The sequence below is a fragment of the Tauraco erythrolophus genome, chromosome 10, assembly GCF_009769465.1.
Source record: "Tauraco erythrolophus isolate bTauEry1 chromosome 10, bTauEry1.pri, whole genome shotgun sequence".
Taxonomy (NCBI): Eukaryota; Metazoa; Chordata; class Aves; order Musophagiformes; family Musophagidae; genus Tauraco; species Tauraco erythrolophus.
This window is the reverse complement of record NC_141474.1, coordinates 25951622-25977725: the sequence shown is the minus strand read 5'-3', so window position 1 is coordinate 25977725 and position 26104 is coordinate 25951622. Positions and strand designations below refer to the sequence as shown.

At 52.7% G+C, this 26104-nt stretch overlaps 1 protein-coding gene across 1 annotated transcript; it reads left to right on the top strand.

Moving 5' to 3' along the window:
* Window positions 1–10873: 10873 nt before the first annotated feature.
* On the top strand, window positions 10874–25682 carry MOB3C (MOB kinase activator 3C). Its single transcript, XM_009983092.2, has 3 exons — window positions 10874–11362; window positions 21054–21256; window positions 25562–25682. The coding sequence occupies exons 1-3, from the start codon at window positions 10942–10944 to the stop codon at window positions 25589–25591; spliced, it is 654 nt and encodes a 217-aa protein (XP_009981394.1). The 5' UTR covers window positions 10874–10941; the 3' UTR covers window positions 25592–25682.
* Window positions 25683–26104: the final 422 nt, after the last annotated feature.

The following is a 26104-nucleotide window of genomic DNA, read 5'->3' as shown; positions in this document are numbered from 1 at the left end:
GCATCTCCCTGAGGAGCAGAGGAGCAAAGAGCTGGCTAGACTTGTGTGTGTGCAATGGCAGGGAGATAGTGGAGGGTTTACAAAGCCGAAAGTTGCATGCCCTCCTGGGAGGTATTCCCGGATCTGCTGCTGGGGATGGGATTTGCTGCAGTCCTGGAAAACGTTACCGCTGTGTTTTCTCCAGGAAGTCAGTCCGATGGACTGTGTCACTGAAAGCTGTTGTAAGTGGGGAAGCTTCAGACGGCTATTTCCTACTGTATTCGTGTATGATCTGTATACAGATTATAATCTGTATTCCTACAGATGATAACGTCATGTTGGAATACAGATTATAACAACAGATGGCCCTGTAGTCCAACATGCTGCACCATGAGAGCATCTTGGTCGTGGACAACAGAGTTGGTTTAGTATTCGATGGCCCAGTTGTACAGTACAAGTTTGACACGGTGTGAATAAATTCCCTAATTTGCAAATGGAAAAGTGGAAACTCTCAGTCCTTTTGGAAACGTGCGTGCTAATGTGTAATGTGTGGGCTTGTGCCACAGTCGGGATTTGAGCAGCACAGTCTAGGATCTGGGCTGACTGCTGCTGTGGTGGTGATGAGGCTGAAACTGGGATAAAAACCTGTAATAAAAAGGTCCTAGAGAAACTCTAGGCCTGATCCTCCATCCCACTAAATCCTTGCTGTAAGGGGGAGTAACTCAGCTGAAGAATTGGCCCCAAAGCGATCCTTGCTGCAGAAATAGGCCAGGCTGTGTGGCTTCTCTGGTGCCCGGGGTGCACTTCTGCATGAACTGTGCTGCTCGGCATGTTTGTAAGACATTTTTGATGCACTTAGGATCTGTGTTGAGCCTAAGAGCTGGTGAAAACAACGCTGTTAGTCTTGGTTTGGGGAAAGAAAGTAACTGGGAGACTCCTGTGCGTACAGCCACTAGAGGGAAGGTTTGTCTCCTTATTCTGAGCTGCCAGCACACACGCAGCTTGGAGCCTGTCTGCTCAGCTTTGTGAACTCGGAGTGAGTTTTGTGCTAAAAAACATTCAGATGCCCAGGGTGCTCCTACATGGTTGAGAACGTGGTGGGCTGGACTGAGTTAGACCAAGGGTTCCCCTAGCCTGGTGTCCTAGATCCAAGATGAGCTGCCTTGGGGAGGGCAAACATCCTGCTGTAGTTCTGCAGGTCGCTTTGCTGATTTCCAGCTGTCTGTGGGCCAGGGTCTCCACAGCTGGACCAGGTGCTGCAGGAGCCACCTCCTTCCCTCAGTGCTGCATGCTGTCTGCCTCCGGCTGGAGGAGAACCCAGCGCCAGGGATGTGGCAGCGGTTCCTGCTAGGAGCGGTGGAGCAAGTTTTGCAGCCAGAGGCTCTCAGCAGTGTCTCAAAACCTGTTTTGCTCCCCAGCCCTGTCGCCCCTGGGAAGATGTACCCCCACATCAGCAGGAAACCCCGGAGCCCATCCTGCTCCCTGGGGAGACGCCCTTGCTTGCGAAAGTGGCTGTCGCAGCAAGCGAGGAAGTGCAGATTGAAGGATGATGATCTTACCATTACTTAAATTGCTGACTCTGGTCTTTTTATCTGCACTTGGTTTTTATTGTGTGCTTTAAGAAGCAGCAAGACTCAGTCCCCCAGAGCTGTGAGTCTGTGCAGGACTCAGTGGAGCAGAGAGGGAGAACTGGCTGTTCCTGATGCTGCATAGCCAAGACAGACTTTTCTGGGCACGTCCTTTTCCTCTCTGGGAATAACCAGAACAAACCCAGTGCTCCCTTTTGCTGTGTCTTGTGGTGTGCACAGGCACGCAGAGCTTGAGAAGGAGCATCTCCCTGTCCGATGGGGTGCTGTGCTGATGGGGTGCTGATTGCCGAGGCGCAGTGCCACCAGAGTGCACACCGGGCAGGGCATCGCGTGGCTGGGAAGAGCCCAGCCTGGCACCACAGCTCTTTGGGGGCTCACTGCACCCCAAGGATATACACACAGCTGTGTCCTGCTGAGCTGTGTGAAGCCACATTGCTGTTGGGCCTCTTTCCATGACCATCCGTGAGATCCAGCAGAGCCATCCAGCGCTCTGGGCTCGCTTCCTTCCCTGCTTCCTTCCCCCTGGATAAATTCAGCCATGCACCTGCCTTCAGGAGCGGGGCCTCCTCTTCCTTCCTCCTGAGCAGACAAATGCCCTCTTCACAATAACACATCCCTCCTGCCCCAAACCTGCCCCTCGGACCTTTTCCTCTCTCCCAAGTAACTTCCCTTCCCTCTGCACAGCTGGGACCCCAGGCAGCTCCAGGACCAGGAGCTCTCTGCTCTGTGAGGTTTCCAAAACCCAAAGCCTTGTGTGAGGAGGTAACTCGCTGACCAGGAGATGCTGCTCACCCCTGTGGACTTGCAGGGCTGCAGCTGATGGAACTCCAGCCCTCATGCTGTTTTCCTGGCCCCTCTCCTTTGGCTCCAGACCACTGAGGGTGGGAGGACCCTATCTCGCCTCGAAGTATTTTGGCTTCATCTTGCCTAGATGTAAATCCTGGCTGCGAGTTCCCTCCAGGACCTTTGCTATACAGCCAAGCCCCCTCAGTTTTGGATTTGTGCCCATTTTTTTCTGGGTTTTCAGTTGAAAGTTTCCTTCTGGCTTGGCATTAGCTGTCAGGAGTTACATCTGCTCTGCAGACCTCTGCCTCCCGCTCACGAGGTCCAAGGTCGTTTTGTGGTTTCCTGCATCCCTTGGGGACGAGTGTGGGTGCTGGTGCCTGCTGAGTCCCTGGGGTGGAGGACAGCAGAGTTGCTCAGCCTTCTCCCTGGGACTCAGGCTAGCTGTGACATGCAAGCAGGGAGCATCCAGCATCAAGAACGCTTCCCCAGGTGCTGAAAAAAGACTCCCCAGAGCTGCTGCCGCCAGAACCTCACAGTGAGAATCATCCAGCTCCTTCACTATCTATGGGTGGTCCTTGATGGTCCTCCATGGATCATCAGGTGCAAAGACATGTATGTCCCGTTTATTTAATTGTTCCCTTCACTGGTGGCCTGGAGGAGCCTGCTGTTCTCCTTGGGCTGGATCCTGGATTTAGGGGTGTTACTTTGGCCTGAGACTATCTGCAATGATTGCAAGAGATTCACTCAGGAGCGGGGCCAGGCTGATGTGGAAAAGGCTCAGCCTCTGTAAACCAGCTCGGAGGTCGTGGGGAAGATGCACACACAGAGCCCAGCTTTCGGGGTTACAGCTGTTGGACTGAATTAGCTGATGTTTGTGATGGGAAGCAGCTGGACAGACAAATTCGTCAGCTCATGCTTCCCTCCTACCCCAGGAGCCGAGCATGTAGAGCGCTTTGCCTCCAGGTTTTACCTCTTCTGCAGAAATGTGCTGCAGATGTGAGGCATCTCAGCTATCTCACGTTGCGATGGGTGCCAAGCATGGGTGAATCCTGTGTGCCCTCAGTGCATCCTTCTCCCATCACCTGGCCCATGATCTGCTCTTCAGCCACATCCCAAATGGGGACAGGTAGGAAAGCAAGGGGCTGTTGGAATATGCAAGACCCCGTCAGCAGACGTTCAGCCCTGCCAGAGCCCCGATCCCCTCTGGCTCCATCCAAAACTGATCTGTTAGCGGCTGCTGCTGGATGCTTCAGTGCCTCCGATGTCTTCTTTGCACCTGGTAAGATGCTGCTGCAGATGACAAATAGTTTCTGTTGCACCTGCACAAAACCAGCGCCGTGCCGGGCCCTGCACCAGCACAGGGAGAGGGAGGAAAGGAGAGCAAATGCCTTGCAGGGCCCAGGCTCAGCTCCCTCGTGGCTGCCTGCTCCGAGGGGCTGCTGGATAATCCAGGACGTTTGCTATCACTGGGGAGGTAACTTTATTTCTAAAGACTATCTCTGAACGTTGTGCCTCGAGGGCAAACCCTGGCACCACCTGTAGCTGAGAAGCCCCGTTACGGGAGAAGGAGCCGAGACCCTGCAGAGACATGTCCTACTGGGTGCATGGTCTGCTCGGTGTCAGAAGGTAAATCCACGGCTGTGGCAGCAGGGTAAGCCAGGTGGGGTTCAGGGAGGCAAACCCTCATCTTAAACCTTCCTGCTTCGCTCAGACCTCCCCAGCAGCCAGGTCCTCCCATTGTCTCAGGCTGCTGGGTTTGTGGTTTCCTTTCTCACACTCCTGCTGCTCTTTACCCCCACCTCGCCCCACCACCTGCAAACGCTTGGCTGAACCTGAGTTTAACACACATTTAAGGCAAAGCCTAGAAACGTTTCCCTCACTAGAACTGGCCCGGTGCTAAACAATCTGCAGACGTTTCCAGCAAGGCTTGTGTCTCATCTTGCTGCAGCCGAGCTGGGCTGCTCCCCTGGGAAAGACATGTGACCGGAGCACCAGGGCCGTGCTGCTGCCCCCCACCCCGCCGCGACACCTGTAAGCACCGCACGTGGGGTGCAGCACCAGCTTTACATCCCCACCCAGGAGCCTGACCCCGCAGCAGAGTCCCAGCCCGTGCCAAGCCATCCCACACGGCTGGCTGCGCCTCCCGGCGCTGAGCGTGCTGGCGCAGGCTCGCTTTCGCCGAGCGGTGTTTAAATACCGCGACGTGCTTCGGAACTCACCCCACCTCCGGCACCGACAGACGGTAAGTCTGCTCTGTGCAGTGAAAGTTTTTCTGGGTTTTTCTTTCCCCTTTCTCCGGCTTTTCTGTCTTGGATGGCATCCAGCTTGGCATGGCACTGAAACCTCTGCCTGATTTTTGTGTGCGTGCAGGGGGGGGGAAGGAAGAAGGGAGAGAGACTGTGCAATAGATGGATGAGTGGGGGAAATACTGTGGGATTTCATCTCCTTTCCCTCCAGCACGCTGCTGTCCCCTGAAAGCCCGGAGCCAGCCAGCGGCACAGGACTGCGTGCCAAAAAGGTTCTCAGCATCTAGGAATGGTGTGTGGGCGTGGGTTTGTGTGCCCACCCGGGAGCCTGTGTGCCCACAGTGGAGGCTGGCTTCCCAGTGGGTTTTCCAGGGACAGCTGGAGCTGCTGGTGGGGTCAGGATGTGACATCACCAGCTGGAGAAAAACCCTCAGCCTCCGGTTTCTGTAACGAAACCCCGGCGAGCGTCGGAGCGTGACTGCCGTCCCTGCCGCTGCGATCCCCAAACCGCTGATGGTCCCGACAGGGAGCCTGGCTTGGACTTTCTTTCTTCTTAAGTTTTTATTTTTTCCCCAGTAAGAGCAGAAAGCGCAGCGGAGGGATTTGGGGCTGGAAGCTGGGTGTGCTGGGGGCTGAGGTGAGTGCTGGGGGTGGGAAAAGCCAGTGCTGCACCCCCTGCATCCCCAGCGATGCTCCCGGGGTGCTTTTAAGCCCAGGGGGCAAGATGTGATCGAGGTTAGCCTGGGAAGGAGCAATCCCTCACCCAGCCGGGGCACGGATGCCTGCAGAAGGCTCTTCCCCTTCCTTCGTCATGTCTCGGCTCAGCTGCCACTGTGTAAATACCGAGGGAGCCTGTTTCAGGGATGCGGGAGGGTCCAGGAGCTGCTGCCAGTGGGGCAGGGGACTAGTGCGGATGTGTGGCGGTGCACAGGGGAAGGGGGGGACACGTGTGGGCAGACAGTCATTTCCCTGGTGAGACAGTCCCGACAGCGGCTTTGGCGGTGTCGAAGGGAGGGCGGAAAGTTGTGGGCGGGGGGAACTGGGTGAGAGCGAGAGATGGAGATGGGTTTTCAACAGCTGGCTTATCGCCTCTCGTCTTCTTCCATGAGCTCACAGATCTGGAGCTCCCAGTGTTTGGGATTACGGCTCTGACGGTGGAGTAATCACCCTTGGGACTGAACCAGAGCAGTCGGGCGCCGTGGACACCTCTTTGCAGGGCTCCCAGCAAGTCACTGGTGGCAGCAGCAAGATCCCAGCCCCCAGGAATGAGGTACCTTCAAAAAGTCCCTGGACCCACCAGGTGTCACCCCCAAAATGTCTGATGCTGCCTCTAGCCTGGAGAGAGAGGGCTTTGCTCTTCTTGGAGACGTCTTGGGTGACTTGGGAAAAAATTTTTCTCTGCCTTGGGCGAGGCTGTGGTCCCCAGGAAGCTCCTGATTTGCTGGTGGCGTGGCAGAGAGGCAGGGCAAGGAGCAGGACAGAGTGAGGGGACAGTGGGGACAGCCGGGGGGCAAGCCAAGGTGTGCGTGGTCCTGTTCCTAGAAGCTGTGCTGGGTCTGTTTTGCACGAGCTGGGGATTTCCGAGCACCAGGCAAGGTGGAGGGGAAGCACCAGCGTGGGCTTCCCGCTGGCAGCTGTCCCCGGCTGGGGCACAGGGGACTGAGTCCTGCTGCTGCTCCAGAGACGGGTGCTCAGAGGCTGCCTCGGAGGATGCTCGCACCTCTTGTGGGTCTCTGTGGCACCGGGGGGGTTTGCACAAGGAGGGTTTGGCAGAGGGGAGATGCTGCCGACAGCTCAGGACTTCTCTGCAGCTCCCCCAGCCCGCCTGCTGAGCCTTGATCCCCCTCCCGGCATCTTGTCTTGGCTCGTTTCCTGGAATTTTCCATCGTTTGTGTTATATTTGGGATCAGCAGCCAATAACCCCGTTTCTCACGGACAGCCCAGCTGGGGCTTGGCTCCAGCAGGAAACACAGAGGGAGTGGGGCCAGCACCCCAGGACCATACTGCTGAGCATCATCCTTCTGCAGTCCCCCTTCCTTGGATCGTTAAAACCAGACGTGGCTATTGCAAAGGCTGGAAAAGTGGGGATGTGTTTTTCGCTCTAGGAGCCCCGTATGCCCACAGCCCCTGGCTAGATTGGGGCTGAGGTGGCTGCAGTACAAGGGATGCTTGGGAAAGGCAACTTTGGCCTTTGGGGTGCTTCTGATACGCTTTTGAGTCCGCCACAAAGAAGGCCCAGCTGCAAAGACGCTCTAGGACAGGTTGAAGATCAAACTTTGCAACAGGACTTCTCTAGGGCTCAAAGGGAAGGCCAAAGTCAGGACTGTCGAGTCCATAGCCAGACAGTAACGCTTCCTAGAGCAGTGGAAAGCCAACCGATCCCTGGGGCCAGCTGGTTTCTGGTCAGACTGTCCATCTGCAGGCTGGCTGGCTGTTTCAGGACTCTGGCAGACGGCGGCTGAGCTGATACATGTCCTGCATCTCTGCTGGGAACAGGGAAGGATGGGACTTTTATGCTGCTGGTGGGGAGAAGGGAATCCCCTAAAGCAGGGAAGCAGAAGTAGTCATCTGGGTGGCCAAAGGCAAGATCCCCCCCGGGGAATACTGAGGAGGATGTACAGGACTGGTAGTATTTAGCCTCCTCTTTGCTTTATGGTGCCTGGAGCCACGTGGATCCACTCTCTCCCTCCACAGCCTCTTGCCAAAGCAGTGGGAGCCGGAGTCTCCCCGTGAATTCCCCGTGGCGTTGGACCCCTCGTTGTGCTCCCCGACTGCCGGCGAGGGCTGGAGCGAGCTGCTGAAGCAGCCGCCTGTGGTTTCCAGTCAGATGCTTCTGCAAGTGTGTAACTGTCTCGGGCTGGATCCAGAGAGGATGCACTTGGCATCAGGGCCACGGGAGATGCCAGTGTCGGAGCCTTCCTCTCTGCTCACCCTCCATGATCACTAATGCTTCCCAGGGAAACTTGCAAAGCACATTTCCCCTTGAAGCCTTTGCTTTTGCAGCCCTTAATATAAAGGCAGCCCAGGGAGGGAGATGAAATTGCGGAAACTGAGGCAGGGAGCACAGGACTGTCCCTGGTGCCCATCACCCTGGCGGCAGGCAGTGCATCTGACTGATCCTTCCTGCTATGTTTCTGACTAAAGCTTATTTGGGGTCAAAACTGGAGGTTTTTGTGGGTGACCTTGCCTTGTGTCTGCAGAACTGGGGGGAGGAAGCCCGCACTCCCGCCGCTCTGCCTGCTTTCCCCTTTTGTTTTGCCAATTTCTAAACAGACCTCGCAGAGTTGTTTTTAATTTACAACAAAGCCTTTGCTTTGCCATGTTCCTCTGTGGTTTTCAAATGATAAAAAAAGGAAAAAAAAAAAGCTAAAGTAAAAAACCAAAACAGCCCTCAAACCTGAAATTAGTGGCTCAATTTGACCCTGAACTTACATTCTCCCAATCCAGTTCATTTCCTTTCGTCTCCGGACCTGCCAGCAATCTAGGAAATCAGTTTTTCATGTGTCTCTGCCTGTTATGTCCCCGACAGCGGCTTTGCCTTGCCCTTGCAGAGCTTAACCCTGCGCTTGTTCGGTTCTTACTAAACCCCACTGAGTTTCGCTTCTGCTGCGGCCGGTAAAAACAGGGGCAAGACTGAAGCCAGCAGCATCTGCAGCCATGGACAGCATTTTGCGGCCACTCCGCTGGGTCTGAAGCCAGCCCTCTGCAAAGCTGAGGCTATTTTGGGCACGAGGATGGGGTTAGCACTGAGCACACCATGGCGTGGATGTCCCATGGGAAATGGCAACTTCTTTCCACCCGGCAGCTCTGCTCATCCTCCTCTGACCATCCTTGATGGGGACATGGGGTGACAGCAGGGAAAGCCTCCAGCTCCACGGCCGCCTGCTTCACTCCCCATCCGCTCCCGGCAGCAGGACAAGGTTTGATTTGAGGGTTTGCAGATGCTTCATGTGTGAGCCCCCAGGGTGCTGGCACCACCCCATGATGGGACTGCAGCGCAGTGAGGTGCGGTTGCAGCCTTTGCCAAGGCTTCTCTGGGGAAAGCTTTGATTTTGCACGTGGGAACCAAGGGCAGAGACCTGCAGGTTGCTGCTGCAGCACCAGTCCAGGCCCTGCCAGCACAGACCGGCAGTGGGATGTGTATGGTCATGTCGTAGGAAGCTGCTGTCTAAGCTTGTTGAATGGCAGCTCGCCCTTCGGATTTCCCAAAATGGGCAGTGCGAGTGGCAATTTGGACTTGGATGGGTTTCCTGTCCCACCCCAAGCCCCAGCGAACCGCTGCCTGATTTCCAGGAATGCAACAGTCCTGAACGTTGGGCTCAGCTGAACTCTGTGCCACATCTAAACCTTGGAAGATCTCCCATTTTCCATCTCTTTGCATGGACCTGCCCCAAACATTCAGCCAGGGATGGTGGAACACTAGCTGAGTTGGATGCATAAAGGTGGACACCGGGAAAATCTGGTTCGCTGCTGATGCCTTTTTTGCACCAGTTAGACTCAGGATGCATCTGGGTCGGTTCCTGAAAGGCTTTGCCTTTCTTCCCAGAAAGCAGGACTGGGTGCTGGGCTCCTGCCTGAGGGGAAACTGAGGTATTGGTGACTTTGCAGAGCCTGTTTGCTCCAAGCTGGTATTTAAAGCCCCAGTCCTGACCTCCGTGCCGCTGCCTCCCTACACTGCTCACATCCTTCCCTGCACATCCATCTCTCTGATCAGTGAAAGCTTTGGAATGAGGTAGAGAAGAAATCTGTTTTTAGCCCGGCACCTTTCCTTGCTTCTTTGGGTTGTAAATCCCAGGATACGTTTTTTTCTTTGTGTTAAATTTAATTTCTGGAGAACAACTCACGCCAGGGTTCGCACTCACACCCATGCCAGGGTTCACACCCACACCAGGGTTTTCCCCTTGCAGCCATACACTGGCTGTGGTGTAGAAATCCCTGCAGGGCAGATCCTGCTGGAGTCTGGGGTGATTGCTAGGTCCTGCTCCCTCCCAGTGATGCTCCCATGGGTGGGCTTTGAGGGGAGCAGGGGATTCCCTTGTGAGATGTTTAGCTGATCTCTGATGGGCAAAATAGGGTCTGCCTGTGGCTCGGGACTAAGTTTAGATAACAGAGTTTATACAGCAAGGTTTTGGCTGAAATCTGTCTCTTTAATGATGAACATGCATCCAGGTTTGGCTTGGGCACTATTCCCTCCTGCTCGTGACTTTGGGTCACTTCCCCTTTCCGTGAATCTTTTTCTTCCTTTTTTTTTTTTAACTCTTTCTCCATGTGATGAGAAAGAGCAACGGTGATTTTTTCACCGGTGATGAGCGTGGGCAACTAAATGCACAAGCCTATTTCAGCCTGTCCGGGACAGCCTGAGGTGGATGGGATTTCCACCGCACCTTCAGGAAGGAAAAGGAGAAAAAAAAGGAAAATACTGCAGCCCTCATCTCTGCTGCTAACTTCAGGCAGGAAGGGGTGAGCTCAGCACTTTGCCAAGCTGTGACTTCCAGACCGAGTCACCGGAGCATCTACTGGCCACCCCAGCTGCTCCTGTGTGCATTTTGTGCGTGGCTGGAGGGCCGGCCGCATCCTGGCACGTCGTCGCATTGCCGTGCTGGGCTGCCATTTCCCTTCTTTGGATGCGGGTTTTGTTCTTTTGAACAAACACATGGGGCAGGACAACAAAAATAATCCCCCCTTTTCCCATTGATGTTGGTGCTGGGGCTGTGTGAACCAGCAGCTGGCTGCGGTCGCAGCCAAGTCCCCGGGGCATCACTCGCCAGCCGCCGCGGCAGGGTCAGGGGTGGTTCGTACTGAGAAATCCCTGGGAAAGAGACGCTTCCCCTTTGCTGGAAGAGGAAAGGGCGTCTCCAGGTTGGGACTGTCCAGGCTGGCGAGCTCCACTGATATCGTGGCTCCTGCTTATCGCAGCAGTTATTGATAAAAGCCCCGGAGGTAAGAGGCTGGCTGGAGCCTGATGAGCTCTCGGTGTGCTCTGGAGGGAGGAAGGGCTCCGTCTGCCATCGAGTTTTGTGTGGGGCATGTGCAGCAGTGCTCATCCTCTCAGGTGCCAGGAGCTGCTGTAGGAGGTGGCAGCATCTGCTCCAGGTCACCTCGGTGAGTATAGAAGGGCTGGGAGCTCACCCCAAATCTCTGTCCTCATGTGCTGCTACAGCAGCAGGGCCAGCCAGCATCCTGGTGGGAATTTGTCCCTGCAAGCGTGCCCACATATGCAGCTGTCTTCATAGGTGACCAAAATTTCTCTTTCTCCTCCTAGGAACCTCCACCTCTGAAGACTCCAGCCTTGCGTTTCACACCGTGCTGAGCCTCTGCCCTCACCCTGGCCAGCCCTGCCCATGATGGCGTTGTGTCTCAAGCAAGTCTTCAACAAGGACAAAACATTTCGTCCCCGAAAGAAGTTTGAGCCGGGCACCCAGCGCTTTGAGCTGTACAAGAAAGCCCAGGCCTCCCTCAAGTCCGGGTTGGACCTGAAGTCTGTGGTGCAGCTGCCTCCTGGTGAGAGCATCAATGACTGGATCGCCGTGCACGTGGTGGACTTCTTCAACCGCATCAACCTCATCTATGGCACCATGTCGGAGTACTGCACCGAAAAGAGCTGCCCCATCATGTCTGGTGGACTCAAGTACGAGTACAGGTGGCAGGACGATAGCAAATACAAGAAGCCAACCAAGCTGTCGGCTCCGCAGTACATGTGTATGCTGATGGACTGGATTGAGATGCTCATTAACAACGAGGACATCTTCCCCACCAGGATAGGTGAGTGTGCTCTGGTTCTCCGCAGGAAGGCTGGGGTTGTAACTGGTGCAGGTTCCCAAGCCGCTCGTGTTCCTCAGGGTTGGTATTGCTGAACTTTGCGATCCCAAGGATCGCAGCCTTTCCTATGCCAGGTGTTCCTCAGTGTCTGTCCCACACCCCTTTGCTGCAAACCAAGCTTAGAATTCCTCATCCTGTTCTAGGGGATGTGGAAAACAATGTTCTCCTTTTCTTTGCTTGAACTTTTTCCAAGTATTCTATACTTGTGAGAAATGAAAGCTGGAATGTCATCAGCTTCCTTGCCCTTCCTCAAGTTGCTGAGCCACAGGGCTGGTTAGAGGTGGCCATCACATCCCTGCAGCACACTCTTCTCTTGACTAACCAACTCAATTTCTTTCTGGTTTTCCAGGTAGGTTCATGGTCCCAAGGTCTAACTTTCATCCCACCTTGCTGCGTCACTTCTCAGCTCCTTTCTAATCTCTACTAATTCATCTCAGCCCTAATTATACATCGCATCTTGCTATTTAGCTAAGGCATCGCCTGAGCACAGATACGTGTCCCTGGGATCTGGTCTTTCCAGCTGCCAACCCCCAGGGTGTACGATTCACCCCTTCAAAAAATTTGGCCTTAGGAGCTTGTAGCAGGTGCCAAAGGCAGCACAGCTTGCAGACTAACCCTTCTGCTGCTGACCTGCAGCGTTTGGCAGCTGCCAGGACTGATATTAGCCCTGCTACTTAGCTGCTTCCTTGTAGTCTGGGGAGATGAGTGCAAGGGTTGGAGCTGATGCATTGGCTGGTGGGGCTGATGGAGCCTCACATTATGCCTTGGAGCAGTTGCTTTTCAGATGAAACACAAAGCTACTTCAATGTAAAAGAAGATTTAAGGAGCTTTTGAGAGGGGAAAGGCATGGCTCTGCAAGTCTGCTTGACCTTTTTTGTTTTCCCAAGCAGCACAGCTGACAGAGCTGTATGAGGTCAGTGCAGTTTAGGCTCAGGATTTCCATTAATATGCTGGGAAACACTGAAGAAAATGGTCTATGTGAGATTACTGGCAGCCACTAACTGTTGTAGCCTAATTTGGCTGTGCTGTGGCATCTAGCGTGTCTTTTTTGGGAAAGTCTCTGGCTCTTAGAGGCTTGGAGGGGTTGCGGCTCTCTGCAAGCAAGAGGGAAGTAGTGCCTCCAGGCTGGTTGTGTCAAGTGATTAATTTTGGCTACTAGGATGGAGTCACCCTCCTAGACCCATGGTCTGACCTGGCTGCACTGGCTTTGCCTGGGTTTAGGGTCGTACAACTCTTCTTCTAGGGGTTTCCTTCTCTCTCCTTCCATCACCTGAAGCCAAGACCTGCAGGCAATTGCTGCCTTCTTCCCCTTGCTGGTGGTCTGGGGCTGGCTGGGTAGGGCAGTGCCAGATTCTTATGCTGGAGGACAGGCAGACAGGCTGCATTTGGAGTGCGTTCAAGAGTCAGGCCCTGGGAATCACTGGAGGCATTCGCTGTGTGATGGAGGCATCCCTCCCTCTTGGGCTCAGTGGGCTCCGCACATCCCAACAGACAGAGGAGGCTGGAAGTGTGGGTGGCCGACAGCGTCAGTGCAGGATGCTCCGTGGCAGCAGCCCCAGTTCTGCTGGGACAACAAAGTCCCTGTTGATTCTGGCTGCAGCTGGGCACAGGCTCACTGCTGCCAAGGGGCGAAACAGCTGCCACAGGGTACAGGCTAGGTCTTCCATTTTCTGAGGTGGCTTGTTCCCAAGGGGAAGCTCTGCGTGCTCTTAAAAGCAGGGGCGCAGATGTGGATTTGCTCCATTTTCCCTCTGGCCATAAAGGAGAATGTCCTGGTCCAATTTCATGCCTTTCAGGTAGGATTTGAGATGTAAAGCTGCTTGAAAGCTGCTCTGGGGACTAAGGGCTACACGGAGCCTTAACCCTGCAGAAATCGGGCAGCCACGGAGGACTGGTGGCATTGTAGCACCCTCCACTCTCCCATGTCTCCCCCAGAGGCACAAGTACAGTCGTGACCCTGCTGCTTTTCACCTCGTCTCTGGCACTTCTCCCTCCGAGGGGTAACACATCCCACTGTGAGGAGGGACAGCTGGTGCCTCTGGTTTCCACTTTCGTTTTGGTATGGGCATAGTTCTGGTGAGATCCAGGCTGGCTGTGGGCAGTCGTGGGGTAAACCCGTCTTTTTTTCTCTTCTGAAGCTATTCCCAGGGTCTCTCTTCCAAGCCCTTTTCTGTGGGGGGACCCTCATGTTCCTGGGTGACTTCAGTCCCCTTGCTGGTGTGTCTTGGTCCTTTTGGTGTCGCACATGTAAAAGGGAACTTACCTTGGGATCACACGTTAAAATGCATGAAAGGCTGTTGTTGGTGGCAGGAGGAGGAGCGATCCGGTGGCAGTTTGTCGTCACTGTGTCCCCAATTAACTGCCTTTTACTGGCCTGCCTTGTGCACTGGGTAATTGCTTGGCAGCTCTGGCATTTCAGAAGATGGAGGTGTTTGGCCAAAGGGAAATGTCACATCCACCTGTTGCTAACGGGCTGCTCGTCGTCACCGTGCCGGATGACGGGGGAGGCTGGGGGATGTGCAGCAGGGAGGGACACGGGACTTGGGGACAGCAGCCAGGGTGAGCAAACAGAGATGCTCAGCCTCCCTCCTAATGAGCCAACCCCTTGGGAAAAGACCCAGGACACGGGGAAAAAGGCACTGAGAAGACACAGGGGAGATATGAGCTGTTTCAAGGAGGGGGAGAAGTGTGACAAGGTGATGGAGGGAAAAGTAAATTTCATGGTTTGGGGTTGAGGTGAGGCTCTCCAATATTAGTAGCAGAGATTGCATTTAGCATGAAGATTTGTTCCACTCCTGCTTGCACTGGAGACGTCCACTGGTATGGATGACCACTGTCTCAGCGGGTGTTTCATGAGCTGTGTGCATCTCCATCTTCCCTCTCGGCCCCTATTTGCCATGTGCAATAAAACTGTCCCAGCACAAAGACTTCTCTGGCTAAGGCCATCTGACCACAGACAAAAGAGACTTCTTTTTTTCTTTTTTTTAGAAACAGCAAGTGTTCCCCAAACTTGCTAACGTTGCCTGAGGCTAACCTCAGCATCCCTCTGCATCCAAAAGCTTCAAAGCCTGAAGCAGTGTATGATTCAGCGGGGCTTGCTCATGGCAGTCCTGACAGTTAAGGGGGATGTATTTCATGGGTCAGAGTGGGGAAATCCTTCATCCTGGGTGAGAGACTCAGTGGAAAATGAGCAGAGATCATTCACTGGCTTCTAGACTCACACGGTCCTTTGGCATCACAGAGGAGACCTTGGTTGGGGTAAATGGGCACAACCCCAGCGACCAGAGCAGAGCTGGGCTGAGTTGCACCACTAAAGCATCTGGTCCTTCAACACGTGTCAGACCTGTAGGGGTGGGAGGGGAGCAGAGCGACCTGGGTGACAAACACCTTTGTTTTTTACCAGACCACGTGATGCAGAGCTTGTGCCAGCTCTGCAGTGAGGCCGGAGGGGCAGCCGACATCCAAAATGGCAGCAAGGGAGCCCGATGCCAGCAGACAGCTTGTGACCTGGCAGGGTTAACCAGCAGGACCACAGCCCTCGATGTCACGCCTGCACTGGCAGAAAATCCCTACGGTGGTTTAATGGGGCCAGGGGAGCTGCCAAGCCCTTTGCGTACCACAGCAAGGGTTTGGGGGAGATAGGACATCGTCCCCATCCCCAGGAAAATCTATCTGCAGGCCTCAGTCCCTCTTAAAGGCTTTGCTGTATAATCCTTCCTCTGGAGCGCAAACCCGTTTGTCTGCTGGTCAAGATAAGATGAATCCCTACATGTGGTGAGCTATGCCAACCTGATCACTATAAATCTACAGCAGCAGCAGCAGCTTTCCCAGATGACCCATATCAGTTTGCATGTGCTAGTGCTCTGTTTCCACTCTTCCAACCAATGTAGCTGTCCTGAAAAATACATTTAAATGGAGAATAATCATTGTTCCCATGCAGGGAGAAGAATAAACGATTCTACAGGTGTATTTTTATCAGCTGGTAAAACTATATCAGGTTTTTTCAGTGAGTTGCCACATGAACAAATTACCACCTGGAAAATATCGGCTCCTCCTGGTAATTGTTCTGCCCCATGGTGCCTGGTTTTAGGGAGCTGCTCCTGGGCGGTAGCACACTGGGGAGGAAGGTTGGGTGGATGGGGTTTGCAGGGCCTGTGGCAGTCGGCTGCCTCTGCACCAGCTCAGCACCAGGCTGCGGGTCGCACAAGGCCAGGCGTCCTACATCAGCACCATCGCAGCTGCCAAAACCTCTCCATTATTAAACCAGCGCGGACACAGGGTTTGGACCAGACCCAGCGCCGGAAACACCCTGCACGCTCTGCCAAATATGCCTGCAGCTCTGAAGAGCATCAGTCACAGGAGATTTTGGAACAGTTCTTGGAAAGCTTTTAAAAACTCAAGCTCTGCCATTCAAGCGTGGTCCCAAAACAATTATAAAAAACTGAGAAAATTTGGTGTGAAATTATCTGATACTTTCTCCCCATAACAACAGGAGAAAACCATTCAGAATTCAGCTAATTATTGCCATTCTCTCAGCTGGCTTTTGTTTTTTTTACATGATTTGTCTTTCTTTTCTGCCTATTTTCTTCCAAAATTAACACCACACCAGCTTGCAGCTGCCATCACGCCATTTGTTTTAAGTGGGTCTTTAAAGACTTATTTTTAGGAAAAAATGAGTCACCAAACACCACGGTGGCCAAAATGGAATTGAGAAATAATAACAACAACAATAATTCATCACATAGTTCATTGACTTACTGCTTTTGCAGAGGAAAAAAGTACAACTGCCAAGAAGCAAAATAGCTTCCCAGTACTGATTCATCACGAAAAAATTAAATTGGCTGGAGCATGAGGGTTAGGGATGAGAGAGATGGCTGGAGAGATCCAAGAGCCATTCGCAATCCCTTACTGTAAGCGCAGGCACTTTGTTACCTCTCATTTTCATTTCCTTTCACACGTGGTCCCACATGGTTTCCTTATGTTTCGAAGCCATCAGTCCAGAGTGGGGAAAACAGATTTCTCGGAGCATTAAATCGCATCTTGGGGTTTTCAAGCAAAACATCCAAGATAAACTGAAGGTGCTAATTAATTTCAGGGCTGGGAGTCACGCCGCTCGCCAGCGCCCTGGCTGCGTTGCGGTGAGTGAAATCATACCTTCTGTACTTACAGCTTTTGCCCTGGCTTTGAGCACGGGTAAGGTCCTCTCTCTTCCACCACTGTGGATGGCTGCTCTGCTCCACTCCTTCTGGAATCTGGCTGTGTTTCTGCCCTGGGACAGGCGATGCTCCCAGCTGCCGGCTGTCTGGTCTGTGTGCAGTGTCTGGGTAGCGCATGCCTGTTATCGTGGGTGGAGAAAAGGAGCTGACTTTGTGTATAAATGTTTTTCCTGGCATCCGAGCGAGCTCACGTTGCATCCTCTGGTCCCCTCCTCATCACTCATCAGGCAGGAAGAGTCAGAGCGGGGCTAGATTGTGGGTTTGCTGCTGCCTCTTCCAAGGTTGCTGGGTGGTGAGCACCAGTGATTTAACTGTAAAGGTGATTTCAACTCCTTTAAATCAGCCCAGATGGGATCTGTGGTGTTCTGTTGTCCCTTGGGGCAGCTGGGACCAGCATCGGTGGGACATGCTGGAATGGTGTTGCTGGGTTGCCGTGTGTGTGTAGAACTGGAGAGAACGAAGCAAACCCAAGAAACATCACACTGCCAGGGTGGTTTGTCAAAACTTGGGGCTCTATCCTGACTTTCCCCTGTCCCACCAAGATCTTGCTAATGGAGCCATGGTGGGAGCATCCTGCTGCCCTGTATGCTTGGGAATGGGCCCCGTTGCTCCCTGCTTTCTGTCACAGTGACCACTCTGAGCAGCCAGGATGGCTCCGACGTGAATGTACAGGGGCCTGGCTGCTCCGTTTAAAGCTAAACATCTGCAAGGGCAGGATAGGTGTGGGGCCAGTGCCAGTGCTGAGATTCCTGTCCCAGAGTTTCCCCCTTCCTGGGATGTGCTGCCTGGCTGCAGGGAGGAGGCACAGCCTGCTCTTGCTGTGTCCCCTTGTGTGCTGGAGAGGATGTCACATGTGTCGTCTGCTGGACATCCGCTGCGCCAGCAGCCCTGACCCAGGGCAAGCTGTATTTACGCCAGACCTTTCTGCGGCTCTCCCTGGGTTGATCGGATCCAGCCTTTACTGGAGAGCCCGTTCCTTTTGGTTCTGAGCAAGGGGATGGGGAATTTCTCCGGTTCTTCGCTGGTGTGGCGAGTGCCTGCTGAGGCTGCTGTGGGTCACTTTTCAAATCGCTGGAGATCAGCAGCGAGGCATGACTGCTGCTGGCAGAGGCAACCTGCTTATCAGATATCCGCCTCGCTTCCTTCCCGGGGGGAAGTGCTTTGATCAACTGGCACAGGCGCCCATGTGAGATGCAGGGTCCGGTCAAGCATCCATAGCCTGTATTGAGGGTCCTGGCACAGGAGGCACAGATGTGTCTGCGGCATGGGGCGAGGAAACAGGACCCGATGGCCCAGGGTTATGCCCTGTGCTGCTGGGATTGTCCGTGCTTCTCCCAGCACGTGTGTGAGTGAGAGGAGTGATGCGGGGATAAAGAGCCAGAGCACGGACCTCAGTGATCCCTGGACCCAAAGGACCATAGTGAGTGGTGGTGTCATGACACAGTAGGGTGATGGGTGACCTGTAGAAGTCCGTTAGTGTCAGCCAGCAACCACTACAGCCTGGCCATGTCTGGAGGTGTGGCCACACGCTGACACCTTGTGACAGACTCAAAGAAGAGCAGCCCAGTTTCACCTCCCGGAAGCTGCTGCTGGGTCCATGTGAAAGCACAGTGATGGGGCAGCCCAGAGGGTACCTGTAGGTCCTGGCAGCTTGCTGGTATCTTTCCATGCATCATTAGGTATTGGATAGCTCAGCAGGTCCCATAGTTGCTGATGATCACAAGATTTGGACTAGATGACCTATAAAGGTCCCTTCCAAACTATGCTATGATTTACGTTAAATCTCTGTTCCTTGATGCAAGAGCTGCTTTTGGAGAACACAGGATGTAGCTGGAGGTGTCTCCCTTCTAAGTCTCTCAGATGCCAGCATGTCCACGAAGACTTGTTGGTAACTGATTTATGGGACAAGACAGTTTCTGGCTAACCTTAGGACAAAAGCGGTGGAAAGCCACTTGTCACCATCTGCCAGCTCTGGAGGTGGCTCATCTAATAGCAGAATCTGGACCATAGATGCTGTCAGCCCTGGGAGCCTAAGATCTTTTTGATCTGCTGTTCACTGTCAGATCTTATTGCTTTTTCAGCTCAGGACTGGGTTGAGGTTTGCTGCTTTCCTTCACTCTGCAGTTTTGTTGATAAACACCTCGTGGCTGGTCAGGTCTGATTTCTTCCTTGCTGCCTGCTTTGACTGGAGGAGGCACTAGGCAAGTGGGACAGGTGACACACTGGAGGCAACAAATGCGTTCTGCCTGCTGGCACCTCGCTGAGATCCCAGCAGTGACTGCTCACCTCTGGTCCCAGGGAGACAGGCTGTTCAGAACAGTGTGTATTCCCCAGCCAGGGCCCGGCAATGTGTGCTCAGCAGGAATTACTTGCCGTGATGAGTTTTTCTTTATGGAAAAAATGTTTCTTGACTGGTTCTTCAAAGCTGGTCTGCAGGGGCCACCTGAATGGCATGTCTGAGTACCCAGCTGGGTGATTACAGCTTTTATTTGCTCAGCAAATTCTCACTCAGTGCAAAAAGCTCGAATGAAGCCGTTGATAAAGTAATGTGTCTCTCCTGACGGCAGGGAAATCCGGAGACATCTCACTCTGATCTCTGTCCTTATCAGACCGGCTGGCAAGGAGAGCTCTGCAGCCAAAGGTGCAGGGCAGCAGCAGATCTTCACTACCACCTCTAAGCTGCTGGCATGGGGAGAGCCCAGTTGTACTTTGTCAGATGTGAACACCTTTCCCATAAAGTCCTAACAGGATGTGTTAGAGCTGGCAGTGAAATGGGTCACGCCGAGGTCTCGGCTGCAGGAGCGGCCCTGGAGCTGCAGCGTGCTTGTGGTTCTGCAGAGCAGCGGCCACGAATCAGTCTCAAAACCACCTCTCTGTGTTCAGCTGATGCTGAACCCAGATACGTGTCCTCCTCCAAGTGGTGGCTGGGACATCCACCTATGGCACCAGCACAGGCGCTTCTGCCCTGCCCGCTGCACCCACGCTGTGCACGATGCAAAGCGAGACTGGGCTGGGCTGAGGGGGACTCTGGTTTAGACCAAAGACCATTTTCTGTTCAGAGTGCTATGATATGGAACCCAGCACCCGCCGAATCCTGGCCACTGAAAACCCAGGCTCCACGCATGATGTTGGAGGGACAGATCCTTCGTGTTTGCCGCTCACGGAGGAGAGGGGCACGGCGCTGCTGCTGGGAAACAAAACTGCCAGGAGCCTTTGGGAAAAACAGTTTAATTGCCTAGCAAGGCTGGTGAGAAAGATGCAAAGATAAAATTACCATTTTTAATTTTTTTAGCTAAGAGATTTGCTGATGCTTTCCACAGCGCAAAATGTGTAAGCTGGCCATGGTTGAGTGGAGATTATTTGGAAAGATTTTTAAGAGGTTATGTGCTGCATTAATAAGAAGCTACGGGAGGAGGCTCGTACAACCGTGGGAAGGGAGGTTTTTATTTTGTTCTTTGCAAATTTACATTGAATTGCTCAGGGGAGAGGAAGAAGCTTTGGGAAAACAAATTCCAGTTGTTTCATTTTCCTGCTCCCAAAATATATGTGCAGGGTTTCAAAGCCGTGTTTCCTTTTAGAGATTTACCCCAAGCTTGCTGACACTGACCGTATTGCACCTCAGAGGTTTTCACTGTGACAGCACTACATTTAGACAAGGACAGAAACAGAGTATGAAATTGTGTCCTTGCGTGGGACAAGGCTGAAAGTATAGAGCGATGTGTGGTGGGTCCTGTTCTTGAACAACCTGGGAGGACATCTCAGGAGGGAGCTTCATACAGGTGCAATGAAATTACAACCTAAGCATCATTAAGATGGGCAGTTTTCTTCCTGTTTTAATGAGGCATTTGTTTGAAAGAAGAATCAGGAAAGAAGGTAGAAACCCCCCTTGGTTTTGTTGATGCATCAGAAGTGATGTTTGAGGGAGTGTGAAGAAGAAAAACAGTATGAACCATGCTTTTGAGTCAGAGGACCAGGGAAGGTATCTTTTCTGCTGAGAGGAGATTTAGTATTGTTCATGGACCTGGGTAAATACAATTTGACTTATGCTATGCCTGCACAAACTTGTAGGGCAAAGGCAGGGAGAGAGGGAAGAAGGATCCTCTGCCAGATTGCTCTGGGTGAAGCCAGATGTGGAGGGATGTGGCTTCCTCCACTGGATGAGAAATTTTCTCTCCTAGGGAAACTCCCCAAATCCTCAGATCGTGCCTATGTGAAACCACTAGTTAGGCAATAAGGAAGAATGTGGGGAGAGCTAGATGGCACGTTGCTCCACTGTAGCTGTCACCCTTGATGTCAGCCAAGGGAGTCTCTTCTTATCACCCCTGGCTGCCTGTTAAGCATGACAGTAATGTTTAAACTCTAGCTGTTTTTTATTTTTGAAATGGTCAAACGGCTTCCAACTTGCTTCTGCTTTGCAGGTGTTCCCTTCCCCAAGCAGTTCCAGCAAGTTTGCACTAAGATCCTCACCCGCCTCTTCCGTGTCTTTGTCCATGTCTACATCCACCACTTTGACAGCATCATCAACATGGGTGCTGAGGCTCACGTCAACACCTGCTACAAGCACTTTTACTACTTCATCAGGGAGTTCAGCCTCGTCGACCATCGGGAGCTGGAGCCTTTGGTAAGGATGCACCAGGGATGGGGAGGCAGAAGGGGTGAGAGTGGCGTGGGCTGAAGGCATCACTGGTAGATTCAGGTGGGGGCTGGATTCTGAGCAGTGCAGTCACTCTCTCTGGACTCTTTCAGCCATTCAACCTCAGAAGCACGCCTGTGTTTTCTGCCTTGGAACCATCAGCCTTAGTGCTCTGAGAGAGAACTTCCCAGCAACACTGAAGAAATCCCTGACCCTTTGAAAACCCTCCTTAAACCTTTCCTCTGTTGCAATGTGTATGAGTCGCTCTTCAGTATCCTCAGGGCCACGGTGACACAGTGTCCCTCTAAACTGTCTTGGTAGCTCTAAGGCAATTTGCACATCAAAGTGTTGCCAGCCAGTTCTGTCCACATGGTCTTCAGGGGTTAGATTTGAGCCCAAGTCTCCTCTCCACAGTCTTGAGTTTTCCCATCAGGGGACTAAAATACCTGCTTGAGATCCTAGTGTGAATTGCAATGAGGCTGGAGGAAGGCAAGCCCCAATATGACACGCAGCTCCAGACATACAGCTATAGAGGCCAGGCTGGAGAGGCCTTGCTGGAGCTCCAAGTTTCTCTGTAGCTTCCCTTGGGGAGCAATTAGCCAGGCAGAGAGTGAGAGTCCTTTAAAACAGCAGGGCTGGTGGGAAGAAGAGGCCAGACGGCTTGGGTACATAAACTGAAAAACACACGTAGCTGGTTTTGTAAGACAAGCCAGCGTGTCACAGGCAAGGTTCAGTGTGGTCTGACCTAGGGAGGACATGATGCAATGGGAAGAAGAATTAATAGGGAACCCAGTAGTTAGCACGCTGTGATAACGGCTGGGTTGCAGAAAAGGACATCTCCAGCAGCAGAGAGCCAGGGAAGACCAAGAGGATCTAATCCCAGAGAGAGAAAGAGCTGAGAAAAGTCCCAGCATGAGCTGCCTGTTTAGGAGCATCCGGGGAGGGGTGGTGGTGGGGAAATGCCCCTGCCCCTACGTGCAAACTGCGTTACTCCTTCTCTACTTTCGTCTCAGTCAATTTGCTGCCTGTCTGCCCTGATCGTGATCTGGGGAGACGGGCAGATGATGATCTCATCAGGGGAGACATGGATCACAACAGCATCTACATTAATTATTTTGTAGAGTTTGATTATGACCTATATTATCACAGCGGCCCTCAGCTCCACAAAATGGCAGCTCAGCGTCACTCTGTCCTCTGTTAGTCTTCCTCACCACCATTCCTCATGACAAACTTCTTTAGCATTGATCTACAGCCCATAATGGTGTCATCTCCTTCGACTGATGCTTGCTAATGTAAATAATTAGCACCTAATAGCCAAAGCAGAGGCTGACATTGCTAAATAGGCTTTCAATGCCAGTGACTCACATGCAACATGAGATGATTTATGGGTCTGGAGGAATCTAAGATGAACAGGTTTTCCTGTGTGATGCAACCAGGGTTAAACTACAAGGAAATGAGACACATTTCCCTCTGGTCTATCTGTGTCTCATTTGTTGGTGTGCCCACTGCCTGCCATCCAAGCCATAAAGTAGACCCAAACACCTGGGAGACCTCCTTCCCCTGGGCAATGACTTGCTGTAGGTGTGTATGAGAGTGTCCTGCAACCACAGGGCAGCAGCCTCCTGGATGCAATGCTGAGTTGGGCAGGGAGGGACAAGTTGCCGCAGCAACTTATGAACTTATGAACCACTTTCAGTTTTTGAAAGTTATCCTTCTGGCCATGCTGTTACCCCGGAGAAGCTGTAACTTGGCACTGTCATCACTCCCAAAGTATGTACGGGTTAGGATTGAGCCAGTAGCTTCCAACAGCATTTCTCTGCTGCAGGCAGGGAAAGCAATAATGGGAAGTTTCTTCATGTGCATCCCAGAGGCTTTCCAATGAGCCCCTGGGAGCCTGCTGTGGCTCTGGTTCATTGTGCTGTGGAGCATGCAGGGTGCCCAGCGTTCATGGTGTGCTCGCTTTACTTCAGCAGCAGTTGTGAAGATGCACAAATAGTAACATCCAACCTCTGCAGCACTTTACACTCAACCTCAGTCCACTTTCCTGTGGCTAATTACTCTCCCCAGCCCAGGGTAGAGCACCAGTGATTTGCTTTGCTCGTTCTTCTCACTGGGCTTCTCACCATAGCTATTGCTCTGCTTCTAGATGTTTTTAAGTCCTGAGGGATTCATCAGCTGGTTTGATGCTTAAGCAAGGACAGACAGTGCATTGCATTTGCCTTCATTTTAGGCTAAGACTGCAGGGATTAGTTTTTGCACATTCTCAAGGTTTGTGGAAAGATGATAATCTCTCAGTAGGGATAAGATGAACTGTCGTTGAGAGGTTCAGTCTCTCTGGACTGCCTCATGAGCCCAAACAACTCTCCTAACCTTGCATTTCGATGGCCAGAGTTAGTCCACATGAATCCCATGACAGAGGAGATTCTTGCCTGCAGAGGTGCCTGTTCCCTGCACGTGACTATGGGAGGCCACCAAGAATGTGGAGGGAGCACATCTGGGGCAAGACAGCAGGTCTGAGTGCTGTTATGGCTGGAGCTTTCCAGAGGTGGGCTTTGTACTGAGGAGCCCCAAGTGTGATATTTAGGAGTAAGAAAGAAAAAACCAGCAGCTCCCCAGCCAGAAAATGTCCTGTTAGGCCCATATATCTTAGAAACGGGGATTGTGGGACGAAGGAGTTCTTGGTTTCTAAGCCTGCCTCTGGCTGAATCTCCCTTTGCTGCCTCTGTTTCCCTTTTGTCAAACTTCTTTGGGAAGTGATGCCTTATCAGCAAATCTTGGGAGCCGGGAACTGGACAGATCCTTTGTACAGGCAGATCTAGTGACAGGCAGCGATGCACTCTCTTTAACAAATCAAGAAATGTGGGCGCGGAGAGGAGCCGTGCACTTGTTTCCTTGACAAGGGCAGGTCATGGTGCTGGGTAGCAGCGCTGGCAGAGGTCCAGCTGGTTACGTATGGAGGAAGAGCTGTGGGGATTTCCAGAGTGTGATGAATGCCTTGGACATTTGGGGTCAGCCTGAGGAGCTCCCGGGCGGCTTGTCAGTCCACTGGCTGCCCCAACATATCCTGTTCAAGGTTGCTCTTGTGCGTGGTGCTGTGCTAGTGGGGTGGGCTGGATGCTGTTGCAAGAGGATGTTCACAGTCTTCTCACCCCTCTCTTTCTTTCTCCTTCCGAGATGTTTGCAAACACTTCCCGTTTGCTACGTGACTTTGTGGCAGAGCATCAGCTTTTCATTTGATGGCAGGGTTCTGCGCTCAAGTGATTTTGCATGTTACTCCTACAGAGAAGCCCCCTCTTTGCCACTCTCCCCCGACGGATTTTAAAAACAAAGCTCTCCACTCTGAAAAGCTGAGGTTGCAGCTTCTGTCCCCCTTGGTTATATCATTAAAAGGTCTTTCATAGGGTTGCTCAAGGGTCATGCGACTTTCCTAGTTCTGCTTTTTTCAGAGTTGCATCCTTCCTTCTCCGCAGATCGGTCCTACTTCAGATCTATTTCGGGAGTACACTTTAACGTGCAAACCCTTCTCTGAGGTGCGTGAGGAGGTCTGCGTGCACACGCAGATTCACGAGCCATGAACCTGATGAGCCAGAGGGAATAACAGACTTCCCTGCTGCAGCAATGTACATGACTTGCAAGCCATTACTTGAGCTCCTTAAGGCAAGGACAAATACCACCTTCCACCAGCTGAAAGCTGGGCACGCTCCTAATGCAGCTGCTGGCATGATGCCATCCTGGCTAGGGAAAACAGTCTCTTAGCCTAAACAGAGCTCGCTCTTGCAGCAGGTTTCCCGTGGCCCTCTGTTATTAGCACTCATTTGCGTTGCAGTGTGACTGTGGGATCTCTTGCCAAAACCACAGGTCCTTTGGGTCAGCTGTTGTCACCTCCCAGAACGAGAGCTGGGAGCAGCTCCACATCCCATCTCTCAAGGCAGCTGCAAATGGAAGGTCTGAGCTCAGCACCGCCTTGTCTGGCTGCTCCGTGGCTGAGTCAGGAGCAGGATCTGCATCTTGCCACATCTCCGCCAGTGCTTTTTCCTTGGACTGCTCTCAAAGCTAGGGCACAGCCAAAATAACCTTTTGCCATGGAGACCGAGGAGGATGCCAGGAAGGAGGTGCTGAGGCAGAGCGGTTCCCAGGAGGGCTGGCACGGGACATAGAGACACGCTCCCCGAGACTCCCACGGTCGCTTCCTTGAGTTGTTTTTGGACACCAACAAAACTGCCTGACGTGTCATTCTACTAAAACCTGACTTTTGCACTTACTGTTTTTCTTTTCTCTCCCACTTCACTGCAGAAAGAAATGACAGAACGAATTTGCCACTGAAGCATTCTGGCAGGCGAACTCAGCTGGCTCATTTGGAGTCTGATGGGACAAGACACCCTGTGGTGGGAGACCTCTTCCCAAGGGCTAGCTCTGGGCATTTCAACTCAATGAACTATGAACACTGCAGAAGAGCCTCTTCAGGCCAGGGCTGAATCCTAAGCTTGCCAAGCATCTTTGGACAGAGATTTTTTTTAATAGATCCTAGTCCCTGTTGCATGGCTCCTGTCTTACTGACTTAACTGGAGAATGAGGCAAGTTTGGTTGACTTTTGCACACTCTGGTTTCCAAGACTTGATCCCATGATAACGTCCCTTCAGCTACCTTTCCTCTTGTTCTGTCCTCAGCTACACTGATCTCCAAATTAGTGATTCCTGCCCTGTGAGCAGGTGTGACCTTGGCTACCGAGTCATGCCTGTTGCCCTTCCCACATGCAGTGGGTTTGTGATAACATCTGAGATCGGCTCTGCAAAGTTGGTGACATTTGATGCCGGCTGCCTTCATGTGGTTAGTTGT

What these genes read in the sequence shown, in the direction of transcription:
- MOB3C (XM_009983092.2), top strand. Translation starts at nt 10,942, where the DNA reads ATGATGGCGTTGTGTCTCAAGCAAGTCTTCAACAAGGACAAAACATTT. An exon ending in CATCTTCCCCACCAGGATAG is followed by an intron (nt 11,363 to 21,053) that starts GTGAGTGTGCTC and finishes TCTGCTTTGCAG; the next exon opens with GTGTTCCCTTCCCCAAGCAG. An exon ending in ATCGGGAGCTGGAGCCTTTG is followed by an intron (nt 21,257 to 25,561) that starts GTAAGGATGCAC and finishes ACTTCACTGCAG; the next exon opens with AAAGAAATGACAGAACGAAT.